We start from the raw sequence: 27,090 nt of genomic DNA, 5'->3' as shown, positions 1-27,090 counted from the left end.
GTTGACTGTGGAATACATAGGAACAAGGAAATTTCACAACTGGATTTGTTGCACAGGTGGCATCTTATCACAGTTCCACGCTGGAATTCACTGAGCTCCTGAGAGAGACCCATTCTTTCACAAACGTTTGTAAAAACAGTCTGCATGCCTAGATACTTGATTTTATACACCTGTGGCCATGGAAATGATTGGAACACCTGAATCTGATTATTTGGATGAGCGAATACTTTTGGCAATATAGTGTATGAAGAATCCTTCTGAAACAACGTTGTTGGAAGATATTGACCTTATGAATAATTCTTGTTATAGATTTTCAGGTTTCATTGGTATAGATGGCCGTCGGTATGACAATGGCATTAAATAATCTGATCTTGGTTGCTGTGCTTATAGTGGAGGTGGTCCATATTGAGTGTTATTTGTTGGAAGACAGCAGTTGTTCTTTAGCTATTCAGCATTTCACATCTGCTTCTGTTCTCCTATCTTTATCCATGACGCAGTCAAATTGTTTCACAAATTGTCTTACTAATGTTATTGGAATGTTCTCTTGAACATTGCCAGCTTGCATTAGATGGTCTTCAATAATTTTTAAGCCCACTTTACTTGCCTCTGCCTTCAATTGATAGTTCTTATGCCATCAGCCAAATCTAGGTCATTTGCCTTGTTTATTCCACGAAATGCCAAAATCCAACTTATTCATTACCTGTTTCATGGCATGGTCCATGATAATCAGAAATAAAAATGGAGATAGGATACAACTCCCTCTTACACCGATATTAATTGCAAAGGAGTCAGTATTGCCATTTTCAGTTTTTACATAGCATCTAGTGCTGTTGGAAAAGATTTTTTTAAAAGATGTTAACACATCTTTTAAGGATACTATGTTAGTAATGTGTTTCATAATGATTCTCTATTGACAGAGTCAAATGCTTTTTTAAAATCAATAAAGTTAATTATCACTTGCTTTTGGTATTCTTTGCTCAGTTCAATGATATTTTGCAGTGAATGATTTTGCAGTTCACTGCATGAGTGACTGTCTGAATTCGGTTTGTTCTTCATGCATATATTGTTCAATCTTGTTTGGGAGTCATTTGAGTAAGAAAGAAGAAGGTGACAAGTAACAGGGAGAAAGCAGAACTATTTAACTAATTTTTTGCATCTGTCTTTACACAAAGGGATAAAACAGTCCAACCTATCAAAAACAACACCACAAAAATCAGATTAGGAACACAAGTTGAAATAGGGAAGGAAATGGTAAGTGAGCACCTGTCTACCCTAGACGGGTTCAAATCACCAGGACCGGATGGATTACACCCCAGGGTTCTGAAGGAACTGGCAGACAAGATCTCAGAACCACTGAACTATATCTTTCAGAGATCCTGGAGCATCGGGGAACTGCCAGAGGACTGGAAAAGAGCTGATGTGGTTCCCATCTTCAAAAAAGGGGAAAAAAATAGATATAGGAAACTATAGACCTATCAGCCTGACCTCAATACCAGGAAAGATTCTGGAAAAGATAATTAAGCAACAAATTAGTGAACACCTAGAGGTAAACAAAGTAATAGCCTAAAGCCAACATGGATTTGTCAAAAACAGATCATGCCAAACTAATCTTATTGCATTCTTTGACAAAGTGACAAAATTAGTGGACCAGAGGAATGCCATCGATATAGTTTACTTGGACTTCAGTAAGGCATTTGATAAGGTAGACCATAACCTACTACTAGATAAAGTAGAAGAATGTGGGTTAGACAGATCCACCAGATGGATTTGTAACTGGCTGACCAACTGCACTCAATGTGTAATCCTCAATGGAACTGCATCTACATGGAGGGAGGTATGCAGTGGAGTACCCCAAGGCTCTGTTTTAGGCTCAGTACTCTTTAACATCTTCATCAATGATTTGGATGAGGGAATAAATGGGGAACTCATCAAATTTGCAGATGACACCAAGCTGGCAGGAATAGTCAACACTCCAGAAGACAGGCTTAAGATACAGAAGGATCTTGACAAACTTGAACATTGGTCACTATCTAATAAAATGAAATTCAATTGTGAAAAGAGTAAGGTTCTACATTTAGGCAAGAAAAACAAAATGCCAGGTACAGTATAGGTGGTACCTTGCTCAATAGTAGTAACTGTGAGAGGGATCTTGGAGTCCTAGTGGACAACCATTTAAAGATGAGCCAGCAGTGTGCAGCAGCTGCCAAAAAAGCCAACACGGTTCTAGGCTACATAAACAGAAGGATAGAATCAAGACCACGTGACGTGTTAATATTACTTTATAATGCCTTGGTGAGGCCACACTTGGAATACTGCATTCAGTTTTGATCGCCACGATGTAGAAAAGAGTGCAGAGAAGAGCAACAAAGATGATCAGGGGACTGGAGACTAAAACATATGAAGAACGGTTTCAGAAACTGGGTATGTCTAGTTTAATGAAAAGAAAGACAAGAGGAGACATGATAGCAGTGTTCCAATATCCCAGGGATTGTCGCAAAGAACAGAGTCAAACTATTCTCCAGGGAGCCTGAGGGTAGAACAAGAAGCAATGGGTGGAAACTAATCAAGGAGAGAAGCAACTTAGAACTGAGGAGAAATTTCCTGACAGTTGGAACAATTAATCAGTGGAACAACTTGATTCCAGAAGTTGTGAATGCCCCAACATTGGAAGTCTTTAAGAAGATGTTGGATAGCCATTTGTCTGAAATGGTATAGAGTTTCCTGCCTAGGCAGGGGGTTGGACTAGAAGACCTCCAAGGTCCCTTCCAACTCTGCTAGTGTGTGTGGGGGGGGGGTATACTGCAAAAATCTCCATTCCCTCCCCATTCCTGGGGGAATGATATTGCAAAATCTCCATCCCCACCCGACTCGGGCCAGCCAGAGATGATATTTGCCGGTTCTCCAAACTACTCAAAATTTCTGCTACTGGTTCTACAGAACCTGTGAGAACCTGCTGAATTTCACTCCTGGTCCATGTGTTTTATTGTTCTTCAGTGCTCATATTGTTTTCTCAGTTCTGTTTTGGTCCCATATCTACAGATCAATGGGAGGTGGGCTGCTAAAATTACACATCGGAATCATCACAATTATAACAAATTTTGTTGTATTTTATTGTACAATGAAAATAAAAGGTATGCTATATACCTTAAAATCAGTGGCTGATTCAATGTCTCTTTGAAATATCTCTATTCCCATGCATAGGAAACTGACTCCGCATCCTTGTAAAAGATATATTTTAATCTATGAAAATATTTTAAATACAAAAGAAAAAAATTCTTCCTAATGGATGGTCAGTATATGGTTTAAGTGTTAGATTTTGCTTCATATTTGATTGCACCACGCATAATGCTTGACACTGCATTTGGAAATGGAGAATTTCTTCTGTCGCTTAAGTAATTCAAATATAGCACTAGATGGCGCTGCAGGGTGTAGTGAATAACAATTCTCCCCATGAACATGGAGAAGGAGAAAAGTTTTAGCTAATGAATGATTTTCTGTCTTTAATTTGGGCTGCGGATGTGACATCTATTGTCAACACTGAATCTACAAAAATAGTTTTTCCCTCAAAAGACAGCACAAATGTAAACCAGCCATACTTTCCAGCTTAAATTACTACCAAACAAATAAATAAAAAAGAAAGGAGGGAACCTTGACATTTTTTCATAAATTAGATATTATTTTCATCTATGCATCAGCCAATTTTAGGTCAACAGTCCTGACACATAATCCTTCAGGGCTGTCCATCCGCTATTCAAAGCTGATGAGTCATGTTTTGAACTAACTTTATTGCAATTTTAAAAAAAAGAAAACACAGATGAATCATGCAATATTCCCAGAAGGGAAAATTATACTTTTCAAAGGCTATGTAGAGCACAATGACATTGGGTAAGTTTAATTACTCTGACACTTTAAAAGAAAAGAAATTTAAAATAGAAGTAGAGAAAAAGAATCAGCACAGTACATGCTGAAAACAAAACAAACGTAGTACCAAAATAAGAACATTTCCACAGAGGAAATAAAAACTTAGCAGTGATGTAAACAAACCTATTTCCCCAACCAGCCTTCTTGTTACAGGTAGTACTTGACTTAAAACCATAGTTGGAACTAAAGTTTCTGTTACTATGCAATGCAGTTAAGTGAATTTTGTCCAATTTTATGACTTTTTTTTTGCCACAGTTAAGCAAATCATTGCAGTTAAGTGAATTACGAGGCCAGTAAGGGAATCCAACTTTTTCCATTGACTTTGCTTTTTGGAAGCCAGCTGGGAAGAATGCAAATGGTAGATCACATGGAACGTGGCAATTGTCCTGGTTGATAAGTGCCTGAGTTTTGACCATGGGACTATGGGAATGCTGTTGAAGGTTGTAAGTGTGAGGACTTTTTACAGTGCCATTGTAACTTTGAAAGGTTGCTAAATAAATAGTAAGTTGTGGACTATCTGTGGTTGGTATAATCCAGGACAGTCAAACTCCCGGTCCATGGGCTGGATGCGTCACATACTGGCTATGCCGATGCCCGGTTTAGTGAAGGAGAAAAAGTCCTGATACGTCATGTGATGCTGCCGTGATGACGTGAGTTTGACACGCCTGGTATAATCAAATGACTTCAGCTGTTATCTAATGTCACAATGGCAATATTTTAATTTTATTTCCAATTATTAAATCCTCACAACACAGAGACAAGTCTGGTTCACAATTCAGAAAGGTTTATTTACAGAAAAATAAAAAGCGCTTGTAAAGGTGGCCTCCAAGTCTTTTCCCAAGTGGATTGAGTACAAGGATAACAAAGTATAGCATTCAAATAATACATTTTATAGACTCTACTCGTAAGAAACTCCTCCCCTTCCTGCTCATTCATTTACATCATTTCTTTCATCATTCCATATTCTAAAGGGTCAATTGACAATTTCTTGAGAGGCCCCTATCTCTTATTTGGTTTTTCTGGTGCCTTTCGTCAGAGCAGATGGCTTCCTATCTAACTTGTACATAAGCACCTGTAAACGGCTTGGAATAACAAAGGTTATCTTGTCCTGTTTATTGAACACATTTTGTGGTTAGCAAAAACACAATAATGTATTACACATTTTAGGCAAGAATATAATGGCTTATGCATTTCACATTGTAAAAGAATACAAAAGCAACCTTTTAACATTTTATAAAATAGTAACTTAATATCATTTCCTTTACTAGAAGCTGTGAATGATATACAAAATCACAAAGTTTACCCCTTACACGTGTTCTGAGGTGTTTTAACCTCACTGTGAACTAGGAAGAGAACTTGGTTAAGGAAACGAAAAAGAGGAATTGATGAAAGAATGGCCTGCAAGCAAAAATGCATCTGTGGTTTTTCGGCAACCTTTGTGAGAATGGAACTCACAAGACTACTTTCACTAGATTTGTTAGGAGTCGGATAGGAAGGGTGAGATTCATCTAAAAGCCACTCATAATTCCAAACAACGTGAAAAATGGAAGACTGCAAAATTGTTGATGTACATGGACACATTATAAAAACTGATGCTTGGATAGTAAGTTCATGAAGCATTGTATCATGCTGTTTCTGCAAACACCATGCAGAAAAATCATTCTGGCCATTATCTCTTCATATCTGATTTTTACCCAACAGGCATACTGCTGATAGCTGCTTTCCAGACAAAATACACATTCTTGGATCTCCTGGTGGGAGAGCTTGTGTGTGTGTGTGTGTGTGTGTGTGTGTGTGTGTGTATGTGTAGCTTAATACATAAAGAAAATCAGTTTTGCAGCTCTTTAAATATTATACCTTTTCAGACATTATATTTTGTTGTCTTTGTGCTTGGGCATTTTGCAGTGGTTTGCCTGAATGGATAGGATTAGTGCTCACATATCCCGCTAAGACAAAAACTTATAAGATTGCAGTTTAATTTATGCCATCATCAATTTGCTACTTGTTTTGCTAAACAAATATTTTCCAATCCAACAGAAATTGGCAAGAAAGGAAGTAAAAGGACTTAGGACCCTTTTGCAGGGGTATCTGTGGAGTGTCAAAAAAAAAAATCAAGATATCCCTGCTATCTGTCCATCCGTTTGATAGAAAAAAGCAGAAGAGGACAAATGTGTCCCACTTGGGAGGGAGGGAAGAAGCGGGCTTAGAAAGGAGTGACCAGCAACATTCCATGTTCCTGTCCAACAGTGCTCCCATTGGGTTAGACTGGGGGAATAAGTAGTCCTCATTTAGTGACCACAATTTAGACTGGCATGTGGTCATTAAGCAAGGTAGTCACTTCTGTGCTTATTATCTCCCTTTCCTTGCAAAATTCATACATCTGATCATCACTGTCATAACTGCAAGTGGTTATTATCTGAGGCAGTCACTAAACAGGGATGAATTTTTCTACTCAGCTCCTAGCTGTATCTGGCTCATTTTCATCTGATTTGATCCTATGATGTTCTTTACACAGAATGTCCTGCTGATGGGACAGATACAGACACACAAAGACAAACCGAGCCCACACCTTTACGTAATTGATTTTCAACTATCCACTGATTTACCAAGAATGCATTATTTGAGCAAAACCTCATTCTGCAAATATTGTACAATTCAGATTGGAGGTTTTGGAGGTTTCTACATTGGAAGATACCAACATAGGTGTCTAGTTGTCATACTTCTGTTGATAAGACTTTGTCATATTGTCTGCCACACATTATTTACCAGTATAAAATAAGCTAAAAGTGGGAATCTGGCCTGAGTCACAAATCAATTTATCAATCCCTGGCGCTGTCTTTATTGACCAGAATCACCACGGACAGTGTTGAGATCTATTTTTTAAAAAAGCAAAAGAAAAAATAGAAGTGCAGTCTGGGGAACATAACTGAGGAATTCTGGGAGCTGAAGTCCGCCCGTCTTAAAGTTGCCAAAGTTGAGCAAAGCGTTGATACATGGCATAATTCGTCCCAAATTAATAGTGCAGGTTTTTTTCTTTCTTATTGTTGGACATTTCTGGCTTGCATTCCAGCATAGGGATCATAGGAGTTGTAATCCATCCCATCCGGAGGGCCCCGATCGTGGGGAAGGCAGGCTTAAGCAATAAAACGTCATCTGCAACAGCGCCCGGCAAAAATAAGACAAGTAAGTAAGTAAATAAATAAATAACAATAAATACCCAAGTGCGCATGCGCAGAAAGCCTTCTCTTGCCCTCTTGCAGGGCAGTAGAGTCAAGTTGTGCGCGCATGCTCAGTAAGAGTCATTTACCGGTGCCAGCCGCGGGAGAATTTGAATCTGGCTTCGGAAGCGCCAAATCGAATCGATGACTGTAAAGCCGAGAAGTGAGCCAGCCAGCCTCTCTCCATCGGAAAATATCGTATGTTTGAACGGACGCCGGAGGTGGCTGGGGTAAGGAGCGTCTCTCGAGATCCTGCAAATAAAAGGCGCTCAAGTTTCTAGGTTGCAAGAACCTGCAGCAACGCGAACCAGGAAAGCGGGTGAGTGTGCTTGAGTTTACTACTACGGCAGGCATGTGAAGGTCTCGGATTATGGGTATTGATCTAGGAGAGGGGGAGACGGAGAAGAGTTTCGTGGTGCCTGGGATGTGAATTTAACGTCTCCCCAGTGTGATTCAGTTCCCTGATCATCTTTTATTATTTCTTTCCCATACAGTTTGATTGGTGACACTGTCTCAAATCACATCAGGAAGAGGTTTCTGTCAGATAGTGATCCACTGGATCAGCTATACCTCTCCACGGAAGATGATTCTGTCTATATAGAACCCCAGATCCCATTATCCTCAAAACTTGCAAAATTTTGAAGTGCAATCCCAAGAAGTTGCTTCCTTCTTCACTTAGCATATGGTAAGTGCTAGACACACAGTAGTTGGTGGGTTGTTGTTGTTGTTTTGAAAACTAGTGGCTATCTTGGATGGAGCCAATGCTATGAGTTTTATTTTTATCTTTTGGTAGAGCCATTCTTAACTTTGGCTTCTTCCTGATATATGAATTTCATCTTCCAGTATTGATGATGGAAATGATGATGGTGACGCTGACTATGGTATCTGGTTGACTAATGCAAGAAAACAATCAAAGAGAATGAAGGACTCCATCACATTTATATGGCCGCCCATTTCAAAATGCGGCTCTGGGATGCATATAATAAAATGTTAAATTAAAAAAAAATCAGTATTATGATTAAAAGGGAAAGAGAGGGCAGCAGTAACAGATTTCTTGGCAACTCACCAATTCCAGGCTTAATGACATAAACCTTTTTTTTTAGGTATTTGTGGAAAATTTCCAGGTATTGTTAGGAATTCTGGAAATTAAAATCCATTTGTCTGAAGGCTGACCAGCTGGTTGTTTACTAAATTTAATACTCAAAAGTTATTTAAATTCATTTTGAGGTGTATTTTCACAACCTTAGAACTGAAATCTTGATCTGGTAATAAACTTTGGGTTCCACCACGAAACCGCGGTAGACAAAAGCGCGCTCGACGAAAGCGCGTACGTGACGTCATCACAGCGTGACAAAAACATCACACTGTGAGCGGTAAATTTAAAATTAAAGCGAAAACCTTACCCTAACCCCCCCAAACCTAACCCTAAACCTAACGCTTAACCTAACGCTAACTCTTAACCTAACCCTAAACCTAACCCTAACCCTTAACCTAACTCTAAACCTAACCCTAACCCTTAACCTAACCCTAAACCTAACCCTTACCTTTATGTGAATCGGCTTGCTTTAATTTTATTTTAATTTCAATTTAATTTATTTTTAATTTTTTTCGTCGCGCTGCTGATGACGTCAGGTGCGCGCTTTTGTCTACCGCGGTTTTGACGGGTCACGAAACTTTGTGTCCTATGAAATTAGAAATTTGGTTGAATTGCAATTCATTTAATTGTGCTATTGTTTGTTACAATATTTCCCCCCCTAGACATCTGTGAACTGCAAATAGTATACCATGACAAAACGTGAGGCTTTCCTAAAGGCTGTGCATAACGATTCCATAAAAGAGTTTTTGCATTTCATCCAACTTCATGTAAGTAAATATGGCCAAACTTTTTGTGTCCAGAATTGGAGGGGAGAAGAAAGTCAACCTTGTTTACCCATATAAAAAATAACAGGTGGAGCTTTGATCACCATTGTGGCAACACCTTGACTTTTTTGCCCATATCCTACTGGCACCTCAGGTCTTTTAGCCTTTCCTGTCCCTATCCTTCATCATTTTTCCTTCTTCCTTCAGAATTTTCTCCTCCTACATGTTATATTAGAGCAGCGTTTCTCAACCTTGTCAACTTGAAGATGTCTGGACTTCAACTCCCAGAATTCTCCAGCCAGCGAATGCTGGGGAATTCTGGGAGTTGAAGTCCAGACATCTTCAAGTTGACAAGGTTGAGAAACGCTGCATTAGAGTTAAGGGCTAAAAAGTCTTTCCCAATGCTCCAGTTTTTTTTTTTAAACTCATCTAGAGTTTTAAGATCAGAACACCCCCTTTTTGCAACCATCTTTTATTTTTGATCTTTGGCCAGCCACACTTTGTAATTGCTTTTGAATCTTATTTGTACTTAAGTTAGGCTTTTTTCCAGCTTACCCTTAAATCTGAAGACCAAAGAAACCATCCTATAAAAACATAAACGGTTTTGCAAATAGATAATTTATAGGTAATAAAATAGCCATTGGGGAAAATCATTTCTCCCCTCCCCGTGTGTTTTATTGAAGTTCATAATAACAAAATACAATGAAAATAAATATTAAGAAAAAATAGGATCATTACTTGATTTAAGTGTATATTTAGATTTAAGTTGCTGATAGGCTTACGTTCAATAGAAAAGATCAACAAATTAGTTGATGTTATTTTAGGAAAAGAAAGCTGCTACTGAAGAATGCTTTTTGGCATAAGTGATGATTTCCTGAAATGATTTTTTTTCTAGATATTATACTTTTGTTGTTCAAAAAGAAGCATTTCCATTCAATCTTCTTTTTGTTAGGATTTTACTTTATCATTAATCATATTCATCCAGATAGCATTGATAGACAAAGTAACTACTTCAGCAGATAGTTATATTTCTTTTGGTCTTTTCTAAGACACTAACTTGTCAATCAGAAGGTCTGCAGTTGAGAGGTTCGAATCCTTAGCGCCGTGTAATGCAGTAAGCTCCTGTTATTTCTGGAGCTTATGCAAGTAGAAAAATAGGAACCACCTTTGGTGGGAAGGTAACAGCGTTCCGTGCGCATTCAGAATTTAGTCATGCTGAAGTGTGCTGGCACTTTGGTTTTGAAATGGAGACGACCCCCTAGAGTCAGGAACAACTATCGAGGGGAACCTTTACCTTTTAGTATTGCTTTGTTAAGACCCAGTTTTGTTGTCTTTCATCTTTCCATTTTATGCAGGTGGTCCTCAGAATAATAGAGTTGGAAGGGACCTTGGAGGCCTTTAATCTAACCTCCTGCTCAAGCAGGAGACTCTATAGTATTTGTCTATACTATTTCAGACAAATAAATGGTTGTCCAATCTCTTAAACACCTTCAGGGTTGGAAGTCCCACAACTTCTGAAAGCAAACAATTCCCTGATTAATTGTTCCAACCATCAGGAAATTTCTCCTTAGTTCTAGGTTGTTCTGCTCCTTGATTAGTTCCTATCCATTGCTTCTTTTTCCTGCCCTCACGTGCTTTGGATAATAAGTTGATCCGCTCTTCTTTGTGGCAGCCCCTTAGATATTGGAACACCACTATCAGGTTCTTTTAAATTAGACATACCCAGTTCTTGCAACCTGCATTTTTTAGCCTCCAGTTCCCTAATCATCTTTGTTGATCTTCTCGGCACTCTTTTAAAGCCTCAACATCTTTTTTTATATTGTGTGACCAAAACTAGATGCAATTTTCCAAGTGTGGTCTTACCAAAGCATTATAAAGTGATCTTAACGGTTCACGTGATCTTGATTTTTATCCCTCTGTTTATTCAGCCTAGGACTGCTTTGGCTTTTTTGGCAGCTGCGGTACAGTATTGGCTCATTTTTAAGTGATTGTCTCTCTTTCAGTTACTATTATTGAGCCAGATACCACCTGCTGTCAACTCTGAAGCGAACCTGGCTGAAGCCAACTTGTGCTGCCATGAAGCCTGAGAGAGGGAAGGGAGTGGGGAAGTGGGTAGCCCAGCTTACAGTCAAAATAAAAAGTTTTCCTGTGGGAACCAAGGTCATAATAACAGATGGCTGGTGAAGGACGAGAGGAGCCTGCTAGCTATATTCATTGGACCATGTGACTGATGACACTGGGGAGGGGGTAAAGTTTTACTCTTTTAATTAGGTGAAAACCGTGGGGACTTTCAGAGTTTTTACCAGTTGTGCTGATATGATGTATCCAATTAGCATGTCCTTTGAGGAACCTAGCTGCTTTGGGGTTCTGATTTTAATGGGTGCATTGCTTGGAACTCTGACATTAAACCAAGTCTAAGTTTGAATCCATTGTTTTTGTTAGTTGCGAAGTTGTGTCCGACCCATTGCAACCCCTTGGACAATGTTCCTCCAGGCCTTCCTGTCCTCTACCATCCTCTGGAGTCCATTTAAGCTCATGCCAACTGCTTCGGTGACTCCATCCAGCCACCTCCTCTGCCGTCCCCTTCTTCTTTTGCCCTCTGTCTTTCCCAGCATGAGGCTCTTCTCCACAAAGTCCTTCCTTCTCATTAAGTGGCCACGGTATTTGAGTTTCATCTTCAGGATCTGGCCTTCTAAAGAGCAATCAAGGTTGATTTCCTCTAGGACTGACCTGCTTGATTGCCTTGCAGTCCAAGGGACTCGCAGGAGTTTTCTCCTGCACCAGAGTTCAGAGACCTCAGCTATTTGGCGCTCAGCCTTCCTTAAGATCCAACTTTCACAGTCATACATTGCAACTGGAAAAACCATAGCCTTGACTATATGCACTTTTGTTGGCTGGGTGAGGTCTCTGATTTTTAGTATGCTGTCTAGATTTGCCATAGCTTTCCTCCCCAGGAGCAAGCGTCTTTTAATTTCTTGGCTGCAGTCCCCATCTGCAGTGATCCCAGTGGAGCCCAGTAGCTGACACCTATTCTATACCTGTGAATTTGGTTTTTCTTTCCTAAATGTAGAACTTCACTTTTGTTGCCATTGAATTTCATTTTGTTAGATCGACCGAGTGTTCAAGTCCGTCAAAATCTTTCTATATCTTGAGCTTATCTTCTGGAGTGTTGGCAATTCCTGCCAGCTTAGTGTTGTCTGTAAATTTGATGAGTTCACCTTCTATCCTCTGGTCTAAATTATTAATGAAAATATTGAAGAGTACTAGGCCTAAGACAGAGGCTTCAGATACTCCACTGCATATTTCTCTCCATGTAGATGCAGTTCCATTAAGGAGTGGATGTTGCTTGTGGTTGGTCAGAGACTTACGAATCCATCTGTTGGTGATGCTGTCTAGAAATCGCTCAAACTTGCAACCGCAGTGAAAAAAGAGACTTATAACTGGTCCTTGCATTTATAACCACTGCAGCATTCCCTTTGATCAAAATTTGGATGATTGGGAATGGACAGGTATTTATTACTGTTGCAGTATCCCTGGGGTCATGTGATCAGCATTTGTAACCTTCCCAGCCAGCTTCTAACAAGCAACGTGGGGGGATCTGGATTCACTTAATAACTGCAGTGATTCGCTTAACAACCATGGTGAGATTACAAAATTAGGTGCAATTCGCTTAGCAACCATCTGGCCTAACAATGGAAATTCTGATCCCGGTTGTGTCAAAGATTGTCTGCAAGAGAGATCATCCAAGTGGATGTTTGTAATTGTAGGGATGAACCATATTTTTCGGAGTATAAGATGCACCGGAGTATAAGACGCACCAAGGTAGAGGGATAGAGAGGGAGAGAAAGAGAAAGAGAGAGAAATACAGTAGGTAGGGAGAGCGAGAGAAAGAATAGGTAGGTATGTAGGTACGTAGGTAGCTAGAGGGGGGAGAGAGAAATACAGTAGGTATTAGGGAGAGAGAGGGAGAGAGTAGGTACGTAGGTAGATGTTTCCAGGTGTATTTATCCATGTGCTGGAAAAGGAAATTGCTGACAATCTGCAGCACCTAAGACTTTGTTTCTGCTGGCACAGCACTTGATCAATGTAAATCTCATCAATCAGTTAAAGAGCTTTCCAAAAGGGAAGAAAAAGGTTTTGCACTCTGCAAACCTCCCAAAAACGGCTCATTTTTTGTGAAAACGGGCCTGTTTTTTTAAAGGCGTGAATAGCCTTGTGGGGGGGGGGCTTGCACAGAGTGCTCCTGGAGGGGTGCAAAAACAAGCAAAAAATGGTCCATTTCTGCCCTCCCAGCCCCTGAAAGGCTCCATAAGAATATGCACAGCCATTTTGGTGAAGGGGTGGGGCTTTGGGAGGCAAAAAATGCTGTATTCAATGTATAAGACGCACCCAGATTTTCAGCCTCTTTTGAGGAAAAAAGGTGCATCTCATACTCCGAAAAATATGGTAATTTTAAATCCTCAAAATTAAGTTTTTTTTTTAAAAAAGAGTTTCTATTATTTTTAAATATATATTTTAAAATTGGTGCTTTTTAAAGCCCAAACTTCATTTTACAATATAGTGTATGTGTTGTATGAAATAATCTATTGAGTGATGTGCTATTCCTTGGCCTATATTTTTAGAACGATGCATCAGATTCCTTTGATCTACATGAACTCGTTCAAGAGCTATCAAGAAAGCAAAAGGAAACGTTGTGGAATAGATTAAAGGACTTGTTAGCCAAGGTTTTGCTGGATAATCCCATAGAAGAATGGCAAAGCATGGTGGATGACAGCATGGAAACTGAAGAAAATGCAGCACTGGTAATTTGTCCTGAATATACTAGTTACTATACATTTGGGTGCACGTGTCCTTTTAAAAGTAGGATTATTTTGGTGTAGTGGTGAAGATACTAGCCTAGAAACCAGCAGACTGTGAATTCTAGTCCTGCCTTAGGTGTGAAACTCAGTTGGGTGACTTTAGATCAGTCTCTCTTTTGACCCAACCCTCCTCACAGGGGTATTGTTGTGGGGAAAAATAGGAGAAGGAAGGAGGATTATGTATTTTCACATTATAATTAATATGGGATTAAAAAAACCCTAAAAATTAAAAAAAAATACTGGACCATATTCTGGATTTTAGATATTGCCCAAGCAATCTGCGAGACCGCCTCCTGCTACATATCTCCCAATGGCCGATAAGAACTCACAGGCTGGGCCTCCTCCGGGTGCCGTCGACCGGACAATGCCGGCTGGCGGCCCCTCGGGGGAGAGCCTTTTCTGTAGCTGCTCCGGCCTTGTGGAACGATCTACCCGCAGAGATCCGGACCCTTCCCACTCTCGCGGCCTTCCAAAAAGCCACCAAAACCTGGCTGTTCCGGCAGGCCTGGGGCTGCTGACCCATGAATGAGGTCCATCCCCCAGCTTAGTCAAATGTATGGTGTGTTCCTTTTAAATTGTTCTCGTCTTTCCCCTATTTTGTTTTTGTTTTATCTTTGATTTGTAAGCCGCCCGGAGTCCTACGGGATTGGGTGGCATATAAGTTTATTAAATTACGAATTACTTTTTTCCCCTTATAATATGACTGTACTGATTTACTTTGGATTGGAACAGTGATTTAGCTAATTATTGCCCATTTAAATTAGACATTCCCTTGATTTTCTTCCTAGAGGTATTTAATTTATATTTATATTCATTTATTTAAATTTATTATAGCTACCCAACTCTGGTGGATTTTGAAGCAATATTCAACCTCACACACAAACACCCTCCATAAAAACAGGAAGTATAAAATGACAAAGATAATCTGGACCTGAATTTATTTTATTGAATATTTATTGACCATACAGGACACACCTAGGTATTTTTTTTAACATAAATGAATTTATATCCCAATAACACCAAGCCAAGAATTCTTTCAAAATCTTATTTGCTAGATATTTTACAAAAATGTGTTTGTTAGATCTTCTGAGCAGCTTCTCTTTTTTAAAAATATGTTTTTGTATCTTTTTAAAGTCTATATCTCTCTTTTTAATTGTCTCTGAATTTTCAGAAGCAAACTACAGCTGTGATTCAAGGTGTAGCAACTATAGTTACTGCATCCATTCCTACATTAGATGAAAATACTGACATCAAAACCCTTTTAGAATGTGCTGTGATATTAAATGGTATGTATTGTGGGTATGATGAATATAGATATGCCTCTGGCAATAGTCCTGGACTGATGCTTGTAGTTTTTCCCCCATGGAATTGCATATTTTCTTAAACTACTTTTAATTTATTGAGGTTGTGCTTCAGTGGTGCAATTTAGAATGATTGTATATTCTTCATAAATGCTTAGCTCTTGTTGTTTTGAAGATTCTCATAATAACAAGTAGTAATCTAAAATGTTGACGTAAATACTGAATCTGCTGATGAGTTTATCACTTGAATCTTTGAGTAGGGGCCTGATTTTCAAGCTTAATGTTCCTTTGATTGAATGAGTTTCAGATTGGAAAACATTATGGTTAATTTTTCAGAATCAAGGAGATTTGGTTGGACACCAATCTATCCAGAACTGCATTAATCTTGCATGATGAACCATTTCTTAAGGAATATGTAAATCTAGGCACATTCATTCTAACACTAAAATAACTTTCTAAATATGTTTTTTTACAACAGGCATAGTGAAGTCTCAGATGTTAATGACTATCTAAACATATCTTAATTCTGCTATAACATATGCAAAATGCAGTCCTGATTGATCAATATGCTCAATTAATTCTACGATTTGTTTTTACTTTCACACATACAGATAAACACACACAAACTATTATAGCAATAGCACTTAGATTTATATACCGCTTCACGGGCTTTTACAGCCCTCTCTAAGTGGTTTACAGAGTCAGCCTATTGCCCCCAACAATCTGGGTCCTCATATTGGAAGGATGGGTAAAATGGTATTGGACCTGTGTACTTGAGAGACCGCCTGCTGCCAATTACCTCCCAAAGAACCGTCAGATCTCACAGGGTTGGCCTCCTCCGGGTTCCGTCCACCAGCCAATGCCATCTGGCTACTACCCGGGGGAGGGCCTTCTCTGTAGCAGCTCCGGCCCTTTGGAATGAACTCCCCGCGGAGATCCGGACCCTCACCTCTCTCCAGGCCTTCCGGAAAGCCATCAAAACCTGGCTGTGCCGGCAGGCCTGGGGTTGATGAGTTCCCCTCCCCTCTCGACTGGTATGGCTGTGTGATTTTCGTGTATTTTAATTATGTGTACTGTTGTTTATGTTCCCTTTCCCCTCTGAGTTGTTCGCCGCCCTGAGTCCCTCCTGGAGAAGGGCGGGTTACAAATAAACCAAATACAAATACAAATACAAATACAAATGGAAGGCTGAGTCAACCTTGAGCCTGGTGAGATTCGATCTGCCAAAATGCTGGCAGCAGTGATTAGCAGAAGTAACCTGCAGTATTGCACTTTAACCACTGTACCACTGTGGCTCAAATTATGACCATAAGTTGTTGTCTTGAGAACTCATTGCATCCACTTGACTGGAAGTAATTTTTTTGTGTGTGTGGCAGTCATTAGACAAACCCTGCAGTTGTTAAGTAAACCCATTTATTTGAATGGATGGGGTTTATTTTTGCAAAACATGCAGCAAACTGGCCAGAATCATTGTAAATTGCAGTCATGTGACGGTGAAAATTAATAAGTGTTCCTGAAGCTGACTCGCCCGCTCCCGACATGCAGTCATACGGGTGGGGATAGCATGATCATTTACAGTGGCCAGGATTGCTTCACTGGCTCTAAAACACTCACTCCATTGCTGTCACAACTTTAAATCAGGGGTCATCAACCCTTCGGACCTCAGGGACCGCTAAATTCATAATTTTAAATCCCGTGGACCACTAATATGAATTAGTGATGGGATGAGGTCCTTCAGGCACTTAGCTTGGCCGCCTGTTAGTGGAGAGAAGCGCCCAGGGTCAACCCCAGGTTTGCTGTCCATTGCAGCTAGGAATCTCAAATACAGCAAAGAATGAATCTTTGTCTTGTAGGCAGCCCGGGCACTAGATTGGCCCCCTGCAAACTCTGCCTTTTGAGGAGCTTGGTTGAAGTTTCACACACCTCTCACTGAAGTGCCTGGACTCCCAGGGAAGGAGGTAGGGAACGCCTGGAGCTACTAAACAGGCAGCCAACTAAGTGCCTGAAGGACCCCCATCCCTTCAGTGAGCGGGAGTAATTGCTTCGGCAGTCCATATCTGGCCCAGGGGCATAGTTTGAGGATCCCTAATTTAGTGCAATATAAAAAAATGCATAAATGCAACAATTTTTCTGCAGACCACCAACATTTTCTCACGGACCACCAGTTGGTGACCACTGCTTTGAACAGTTGCGAAACAAGGACTACTTATATACAGGTGAAACTTGAAAAATTAGAATATCGTGCAAAAGTTCATTTATTTCAGTAATGCAACTTAAAAGGTAAAACTAATATATGAGATAAGACTCATTACATGCAAAGCAAGATAGTTCAAGCCATGATTTGTCATAATTGTGATGATTATGGTGTACAGCTCATGAAAACCCCAAATCCACCACCTCAGAAAATTAGAATATTACATGCTGATGAGAGCAACTTTTGCCAAAAGCACCAAAAACTGGTTCAATGACCGTGAGATTACTGTGCTTGATTGGCCTCTCCATTCTTCCTCCATAGTCTGGGTTCTTGGTTTCCAAATGAGATGCAAAAGTTCTCTCATCAGAAAAGAGGACTTTGGACCACTGAGCAACGACTTTGGATCACTGTGCTTCATTAAAACCAGGGTCAACGCAGCCATCTACCAGGAGTTTTTGGAGCACTTCATGCTTCCTTCTGCAGATGAGATTTATGGGGATGCTGACTTCATTTTCCAGCTGCCAAAAGCACCAAAACCTGGTTCAATGACTCTTGGATTACTGTGCTTGATTGGCCAGCAAACTCACCTGACCTGAACCCCATAGAGAGTCTATGGGGCATTGCCAAAAGAAAGATGAGAGACATGAGACTGAACAATGCAGAAGAGCTGAAGGCAGCTACTGAAGCATCCTGGTCTTCCATAACATCTCAGCAGTCCCACAGGCTGATAGCTTCCATGCCACACTGCCCTGAGGCAGTAATTGCTGGAAAAGGGGCCCAAACCAAGTACTGGGTACATATGCAGGCTTATACTTTTCAGAAGTCCGATATTGTTCTATGTACAATTCTTGTTTTATTGATTGCATGTAATATTGTAATTTTCTGAGGAGGTGGATTTGGGGTTTTCATGAGCTGTACACCATAATCATCACAATTATGACAAATCATGGCTTGAACTATCTTGCTTTGCATGTAATGAGTCTTATCTCATATATTAGTTTTACGTTTTAAGTTGCATTACTGAAATAAATGAACTTTTGCACGATATTCTAATTTTTCAAGTTTCACCTGTAGAGATTCATCATGAACTGGTCTTTGACTATCATAAAGAGACTTGATTTCTAAGAGCCAGTGGAAAACTTTAGAGGCATATGAAGATTACATTCTAACTCTGTTACAGGGATTCTTTCGGTACTACCGGATTCTGAAAAATCTCTGTTGGAAGCCATTCAGCGCCTTTCAGAATGCTGGTGGGGGAAGGGATTAGAAGAAAAAGAACAATTTGGGAAAACTGCTTTTTTAGTGCTTCTGAGGAAGAGTCTGGGGAATAAAATTGTTCCGGTAAGCAATATATGTTCAGTGTCTAAATTTATATGTATATGTTTGAGATAGATCTCTTGAGTGCCACTTTTGTATTTTAATGTATACCGCAAATCATTTGCAGAGGATTAATTTTCTTTCCTCTGGATAAATCTGAGGGAAGTCAAATGCTTTTAGAAACATTGGCAGGAATGGATGCGTAGGTAATAAACGGTATCTCTCTTGGGTTGAATAATTATATGCCAGGGTAGTGTAACAAAGCATCCAGGCTCCAAAATTTGCAATGCCAGCAAGAAGCTGTTCAGTGTCAACTCATGGGAACTTTCCACGGGGTCAGCTCCCAAACCAGAGCTTATGCGTGAGTATTGTGAGTATCACTGGTGATCACAACACTTGGCATTCCTCCTCCTTGTACTTTCTGCAGATTTACGTCTCTTGCCTCATCAGTGACATGAAATAATCTTACTCATCTCCTTTAGGGGGAAGTTTTGACCAGCCTATGTTGCCTTCACCGGGTTCTACTGTGTTTTGATTATGACTCAGACGAGAGTAATGAAATTAAAGATTTGTTACTTCGGTGCTTTATGAGCCAAGGCTACATTAAAAAAGAAGAGGTACGAATCTGGTTTTTTTTAAAAATGCGCATGAACTTCTTATGTGTGCACCAAAACGGTGTACTCGTTGGGTAAAATTGGCTGATATTTTATGCTGTGTTGTGTTATTTGTATTTTTAATTATTGGCTGCATTTTTGTTGTTTTTATTTTGCTGTTAATTGTTGGCCACTAAGAGTTATGTAATCAAAATGGGTGGCCTTATAAATGTATTAAATAAATTAAGTACCTGCAATGCAGATATATCTGAAAAATAAACTTTAAAGGAGGTGTGAGATTTAATATAGTTTAAATATGTTATCAAAAGTCGGAATAATGCAAGATAGGGTTCCCTGCCTTCTTGAAAAAAGAAGAGAAAGCTACCGTATTTTTCGGAGTATAAGACACACCTTTTTCCCTCAAAAAAGAAGCTGAAAATATGGATGCATCTTATACACTAAATACAGCATTTTTTGCCTCCCACAAACCCCCCCACCCTTCACCAAAATGGCCATGCATAGCCTTTAGGTGGCTTTTAGTGTGTTCATGGGGGCTGAGGACGGCAGAAATGAGTGGAAAACAAGCTGTTTTTTGCTCAATTTTGCCCACCCCAGCCCCCAGGAGCACTCTATAAGCCTCCTAAAGGCTTTGCATGCCTTTTTTGTAAAAAAAAACAGGCTCATTTTCACAAAAAACGGGCCATTTTTTGCTCGTTTTGGGGGGCCCCATCCCCCAGGAGCACTCTACAAACCTTCTAAAGGATATTCATGCCCTTTGGGGGGGGGGAAGGACCCGTGTTTGCGAAAAATGGGCCATTTTTAAGAGGTCTGCAGAGTGCAAAAAGTTTTCAAAATTTGCCTTTTCAAAATCTTGGTGCGTCTTATACTCCGGTGCATCTTATATTCCGAAAAATATCGTAACTTTTTAGGTGCTTACTTTTTTATTTGCTTAATGTTCTTTAGAAACTTCTTTAATTATGCACTTCATTGTGAGCGTATTTAAAAGTTTTCTACAGCATGTTGTACAATGTAATCCTACAGGTAGTTCTTGGTTATGACCATAACTGGGCCCAGAATTATGGTTATAAGTTGTGCTGATTGTTAAACGGGTCATCACATGGCTATGCTTAATTTTACAACCTATTCTTGGCAGTTTTAAAACAAATGTTTTAAGTGAACACTAAGGTTGTTAAGTGAACCTATAATTTACAATGGATATTTTTTGCTTGAAACTGGAAATAAACACTGGTCTCCAGCCAAAAAATGTTATAAGATTATGGTCATGTGACTGCAGGATGCTGTAAATGTCCATAATTGCGGTCTGGTTCCAAAGCACCCAAAAAGCAATCATATAACCACAGACAACCCAGCGTGTGCATTTCCTGTGTCGGATGAGAAGAACACGTGTTTCTCCTTCTATCTTGGCCATTTTTTACAGAGGCACTATAGAGAGCGTTCTAACAAACTGCATTCCTCATTGGTTTGGTGGCTGCAATGCCTCAGAGAGAAAGTCCATACAGAGAGTGGTAAGGACAGCTGAGAAGATTATAGGAAGCTCATTCAGGAAACTGCTTACAAATGCTATGTGCTTAGAGCTCAAAGCATTGTTAGAGACCCCACACACCTACTTCATGGTCTGTTTCTGTTGCTCCCCTCTGGGAAGAGGTTTCGAAGTATTTCTAGCAGGACTATCAGATTCCGTAACAGCTTTGTCCCTATGCCATCCCTCTGCTAAGCTTGCAAGATTCGTTTTTCTCACCATGTACATGTATGCATCCAAATTAGACTGTGTTATTTCTCCATATCATATATATGTGGGTGTATCCACAAATTTGGTATTTATTTATGAAGGTCCAGCCATTGGAACTTCAAACCCGGCTCATAAGTAGCCTGGGGGGAATATAGTAGAATAGAATGGAATAGAATAGAATGCGAGGGATCTAAATATTTTCACGGCCCTCTTTTTGATTCGTGCAGTGTACAGGTCCTCAATGGAAAGCAGGTTGGTCACAATTGTTTTTTCTGCAGTTCTGATTATCCTCTGAAGTCTGTGTCTGTCTTGCTGGGTCGCAGAACCAAACCAGACAGTTATGGAGGTGCAGATGACAGTCTCAATGATTCCTCTGTAGAACTGAATCAGCAACTCCTTGGGCAGTTTGAACTTCCTGAGCTGGTGCAAAACATTATTTGTTGTCCTTTTTTGATGACGTTTTTGATGTTAGGTGTCCATTTTAGGTCTTGAGATATGATCCATCATAAATTCAAATAGTTGTCAAACAACTGGTTGTAAATTAAGGATACTTGTATCAATAATATTCACTGAAGAATGAAATCCAATGACAATGATCCATATGTCCCCTTCCTTAATATGTAGGATTCTAGCCTTATGTAAACAGAGGCAGTATGAACACTACAGTGTAGGAAATAGTCCTTGACCTATGACCACAACTGAGCCCAAAATTTATGTTGCTAAGCAAGGCAATTGATAAGGGTTGTGCCTCATTTTATAATTTTTTGGTGACACAGTTGTTAAGTGAATCATGTGGATATTAGTTGAATTTGGCTTCCCTGTTGACTTTGCTTGTTGGAAGTCAGCTGGAAAGGTTAAAAATAGTGATCACATGGCCCCTGGACAGTGCAATTGTCATAAATGCATACCAGTTGCCAACACCCGAATTTTGATCACATGACCATGGGGATGCTGCAGGAGTCGTAAGTCTGAAAAATGGTGATAAGTTACTTTTTCAGTTGTAACTTTGGTCACTTAAACAAATGGTTGTAAGTCGAGGACTACCTGTGCTGAGTTTAAAAGAGTTCATATCTACTTAAGTGATTTTGTCTGGCTACTTTTTCAGGGAAGAAGATTCTTGAGCTTTCTTTTTACATGGAATGTAGATTTCATTAAGCTGATACATGGGACTATTAAAAATCAACTCCTATGTTTTCCTAGGTAAGTTTCTCATATACCAATAAAGAGAGTTGGGGTTTCCCAAATTCTGGTGTGTCAGCTGTAGGCAAGTCCTGCAATCTGTATAATGCCCGTCTTTGCTTACCAATTTGAAACACTAATAACTTTGCAGTAGTGGCAAATATCTGTGGCTCAAGTGTAGGGAGAGGGTGAAGGTTCTTTCTCTGAGCTTATGGATTGGTTTCCGAATGTTTTGTTACCAGGCTAGGTAACATCTTCAGCAGAGTTTAGGGGATGTCAGTGTCAGTGTTCTTCTGGTTGTGTCAAGTGAGGGTCTTCGAATGGAGCAGCACAAAAATAATCGGCCATGGCACCATCCACCACGTTTGTGAGGTCATCAAAGCCTGGCACTCCACAAGCGATTCCATCAACAGACATTGTTGACCCACATTAATAGACACATTGACCTACAACCAGCCTACGAACCTTTCAGAATCCAAATCAACCACACTCAACCAGAGGCAGCTCTGACCCTCAACCAACCCACACAAGACCTTCCCCCCCCACTAACAGTTCATCTCCCAATGACATGATGTCCTTATCACAAGACTCACTGAAGACTCACAGCTCACCCATCACTTGACACACCCACACCTTAAAAACAAGAAAACTGACATCCCCTAAACCAGTAGTTCCCAAACTTGGCAATTTTAAGACTTGTGGACTTCAACCCCCAGCAGAGCTGGCTGGAGAATTCTGGGAGTTGAAGTCCACAAGTCTTAAAGTTGCCAAGTTTGGGAACCACTGCCCTAAACTGCTGAAGATGTGACCTAGCTGGGTGACAAGATGTTGGGAAACCAACCCACACGCTCGGAGAACGAACCTCCACTAAAATACTTGCAGAAAAATGCTTAGTATTCTATCTCCACAGAGATTCGCTTTACGTGTTTGGGTGCTTAAAATGGCGAAGGTATGAAGGTAACAAATGCTTCTTTACACGTAGCTCTTCCTTTAGGAGCCTTGCGGGATATTTCCAGGGTTTATCTCAGTGGTAGGATAAGACCGGTATGTCCCGGAACAGGTGTACTGATGCCTGCTGGGAGCAACCAGGTACTGTTCTGGTACGGTGCTCCACGCGCCTTACCTGTATTTGAGCTGTTCAGGGCTTCTGTCCATGCACACAGAGCATATGGCGCCTGGGCGTGCTCTGCCGAGCAGCTGGAGTGTCACAGAGTTTTGTGGGTGGTAAGTACGGATGCATGTGCTGAGCATGTTCATGTGGTGGCCGCCTGGCCCCATTGCACCATACTGGTTACAACGGGATCCGGAACCCACCACTGGTTTACCTCAACTGTGAGTAGGAAGAAGAGCTAAAATTTTGGAAGCATGTGTTCACAAATACTAGAAAATATTAATCTAGTGCTATTAAATGTGTTATTAGAAGATACAGAGTGAGATGTTGAACAGACTTGAACTTATAGCATTTTTAGTTTTAATGGCCATAGGGAATATAATAAAAAACTGAGGCTTAAGCCAAACTGTTTTATATTTTCTACCAGATTTCAAAAGTACTGAACTAGAATTTTAACTTAGGGGAGAAATTGGAAAAGACCTGGATGCCTTCTGAATCTAAATAAGTGTCTTTAAAGTTCACTGTACTATGACTTTTATTTTACTGATCCAGGTCCTTGATGAACCATGTCGCTGAGGTTTACTTCAGAGCTTGGAAGAAGAGTTCAGGTGAAATACTAGAGGTATAATGTTTCAGAATGATTATAATAATTACAAAATGGATTTAAGGAAAAATAAAAGAAACAATTATACATGTTTTTACCTCCATGGTCATGGGATCAAAATTGAGCAAATGTGATCGCTGCAGTGCCCAGGGTCAAAACAACTGAAGTAATTCACTTGACAACGTTAGCAAAATAGTTGTAAAATTGAGCATGATTCACTTATTTATTTATTTGTTAAATTTATAGGCCGGCCAATCCCGGAGGACTCCGGGCGGCTTACAAAGAAAGAAAAAAAAGAAAAGCAAAATAAAAGAATTTTAAAAATTCCCAACACGCATACATTTGTGATCGCAGCTGGACCTTAACAATAAGGTCAACAGCCCCAGGCCTGCCGGAACAGCCAGGTTTTAACAGCTTTTCTGAAGGCCATGAGAGTGGGTAAGGTCTGGACCCCTGGAGGTAGCTGTTTCCACACGGTCGGAGCAGCCACAGAGAAGGCTCTCTGGGAGCCCGCCAGCTGACATTGTCTGGCTGACGGCATCTGAAGGAGGCCCACCCTGTGGGATCTTATCGGCTGTTGGGAGGTGTGTGGTAGTAGGCGGTCTCACAGATACGCTGGTCCTGAGCAATGTAGGGCTTTAAAGGTGATAACCAAACCAACACTTAAAAACCACCGCTGTTGCTTAGCAACAGAAATTCTTCTAATTGTGGCTGTTGGTTGAGAACTACCTATCACATATGCCTTTATAACACAGGTGTCAAACCCAAGGCCCGGGGACCAGATCCGGCTTGCGGAGTGGTTAGATCTGGCCCGCGGTGCCTCTGCCATCAAAAATGGAGCTCGTGAGAGCCGCTTGTTGCCCCCCCAGCCCCCATAGCTCTGTTTTTGCTGGCAGAGGATTGCAGGAGGCTGTCCCAGCCATAAATGGAGATTGGGAGCCTATGTTTTCTGGCAGAGCATTCAGGCCACCACAGGTGCCCCCCCCAACACAAGTGATGTCATGCTGGCCACACTCATCCTGCCCATGCCCTCCTCGGCACCCCCTCGGTCAAACACAACCCTGATGCGGCCCTCAATGAAATAGAGTTTGACCCCCCCTGCTTTATAGGTATGTCACAGTGGGAAATAGCTGGATTCATGTGACATGCATTTGAGTGGATATTGGTAAGAATACAATTTATTTGGGGCTTTAGAACATGGATTTCTAAATGTTCTAATACGTTCTTTTGGGGGCTTATTCAATAAACCATGGTTAAAACAAATTTGGCTTAGTACTACATGAAGTGAAACTTTGCTGGAAATCTAGGGCCCCAAATCAGTCTTAAATGCCATCCTGGATATGAATATTGCAGAACTTTATTTTATCTACAAAAGAGCTTTTAGGAAAATTGGCAGCGGTTACTTTTAAAAGGGGGACTGATGAGAACAAATGACGGCTTGTTCCCGGCGTGGGTCGCAGGGAATCTGGAAGGATGGTGATTAAAATGATGGCGCTGACCATGCAATCAAAGTCTCTTTTGTACAGTGATTGTAAGTACCTCCAAGGAGGTCTGTTGTAATTTCAAGCTGTTGCCAGTCTTAACCTGAGGATTATCTACATGCCAGATAATAGCAAAGAAATTTTTCTAGGTTCTTTATTATTTGATAGGGATGAACTCCCAGCCTCTAGCAGGGGAAAAGCAATTAAAAAAAAATTCAAGGTATTTCCTTAAAACATTGATGAGAAAGATGAAGTCCTGAATTGTAAATAGCTCTATCCTTGAGTAACTATTTTGGAATGGTACCGCTGACACATCTTCAGAGCATCAATTGTTTCTTGAGTGTAGTATGATGATCTAACTGCACCAAAGACAAATTCTTTGTGTGTCCAATCACACTTGGCCAATAAAGAATTCTATGCTATGCTATTCTATTCTGATTTAATCATTAATCTAATGCTCAGATTTAAGCAGTAAATCTGAGTAAGTTGAAGTTGAAGTGAGTGACTTCTGGGGTAGTAGAGCCAAGGTGGCGCAGTGGTTAAATGCAGCACTGCAGGCTACTTCAGCTGTCTGCAGTTCGGCTGTTCAAATCTCACCGGCTCAGCGTTGACTCAGCCTTCCATCCTTCCGAGGTGGGTAAAAGGAGGACCCGGATTGTTGTTGGGGGCAATATGCTGACTGTAAACCGCTTAGAGAGGGCTGAAAGCCCTATGAAGCGGTATATAAGTCTAACTGCTATTGCTATTGCTATAGTATGATAGATGAATTAATACTTCCTGTTGATAGATGATTACTGGTAGTGCTTGAATTATGACAGTAATGGAGCCTGGCCATTACAATTGTAAGTGGTAATGATCGTAAAGCTGCTCAACATACGACTGATCCAATTTTACAACATTTTTGTTGTGGTCATTCATTGAATTCTGTGGTGAAGTGAACCCATTGTTCCCTATGGGGCCAGTTTTTCTGAAAACCGGAATAATGCCTGTTTTTCAGCAAAAATGTAAAATGTGGTCACACACAATGGCCACTAAATGCAGGCGGGTTATAAAAAACAGGTAGAGAATTAGGATGGAAGAAGAAATTCAATTATTGTCAGTAAATATTAACGGTTTAAATTCGCCAACAAAAAGAAAGCATACCTGGGGAAAATTAACAAAACAAAAGGCAGATATAATATGCTTACAGGAAACACACATTAAAAAACAAGATATAAAATACCTGAAATGTCCTAAATTAGGAAAATTATATGCAGCATTAGCAGAAGAAAAGAGAAAAGGGATAGTGATATATGTTAAAGATGGGCTAAAGACAAATTTAATTTATGCAGACCCAAAGGGAAGAATATTAATGCTAGAGATATGGATAAATCAAAAATCAATACTACTGGTAGCAATATGCTCCAAACAATAATCAGAAGGACTTTTATAAAAAAATTACATGAAAAAAATAGAGAAATTGGAGTGAGGAATATCTGCATAATAGGAGATTGTAATGCCATAGTAGACAGTAAAAAAGATTATATAAGTGACAAAAAAACTAAAAATAAAAAAAAGTATTACCAACAACCTGTTTTGAGATGATGGAGGAATTAAACTTGATAGATATTTGGAGAAAAAATGAACCAGAAAAAAAAAAAACAATTTACTTTTTATTCCCACCCACACGAGTCTTGGTCACGGATTGATATGGCATGGATGA

At 40.1% G+C, this 27,090-nt stretch overlaps 1 protein-coding gene and 1 pseudogene across 1 annotated transcript in view; one reads left to right on the top strand and one right to left on the bottom strand.

Moving 5' to 3' along the window:
* Positions 1 to 1,791: 1,791 nt before the first annotated feature.
* Positions 1,792 to 3,217, bottom strand: LOC148045768 (uncharacterized; annotated as a pseudogene).
* A 4,421-nt stretch (positions 3,218 to 7,638) lies between these two features.
* NCAPG2 (non-SMC condensin II complex subunit G2) overlaps positions 7,639 to 27,090 on the top strand; it is a 56,704-nt gene continuing 37,252 nt past the window's right edge. Inside the window, exons 1-8 of the mRNA XM_087711827.1 lie at positions 7,639 to 7,824; positions 8,898 to 9,002; positions 13,622 to 13,801; positions 15,030 to 15,144; positions 18,534 to 18,694; positions 19,153 to 19,287; positions 22,119 to 22,213; positions 23,856 to 23,925. Of these exons, the coding sequence (XP_087567953.1) occupies positions 8,925 to 9,002; positions 13,622 to 13,801; positions 15,030 to 15,144; positions 18,534 to 18,694; positions 19,153 to 19,287; positions 22,119 to 22,213; positions 23,856 to 23,925 (834 nt within the window). The 5' untranslated portion in view covers positions 7,639 to 7,824; positions 8,898 to 8,924. The remainder of the gene's footprint in view (positions 7,825 to 8,897; positions 9,003 to 13,621; positions 13,802 to 15,029; positions 15,145 to 18,533; positions 18,695 to 19,152; positions 19,288 to 22,118; positions 22,214 to 23,855; positions 23,926 to 27,090) is intronic.

Source organism: Thamnophis sirtalis, unplaced genomic scaffold (genome assembly GCF_051295495.1).
Source record: "Thamnophis sirtalis isolate CommonGarterSnake01/CBP01778 unplaced genomic scaffold, rThaSir2_p1.2 scaffold_4, whole genome shotgun sequence".
In the NCBI taxonomy this organism is placed as follows: domain Eukaryota; kingdom Metazoa; phylum Chordata; class Lepidosauria; order Squamata; family Natricidae; genus Thamnophis; species Thamnophis sirtalis.
This window is presented reverse-complemented; position numbering and strand designations above follow the sequence as displayed.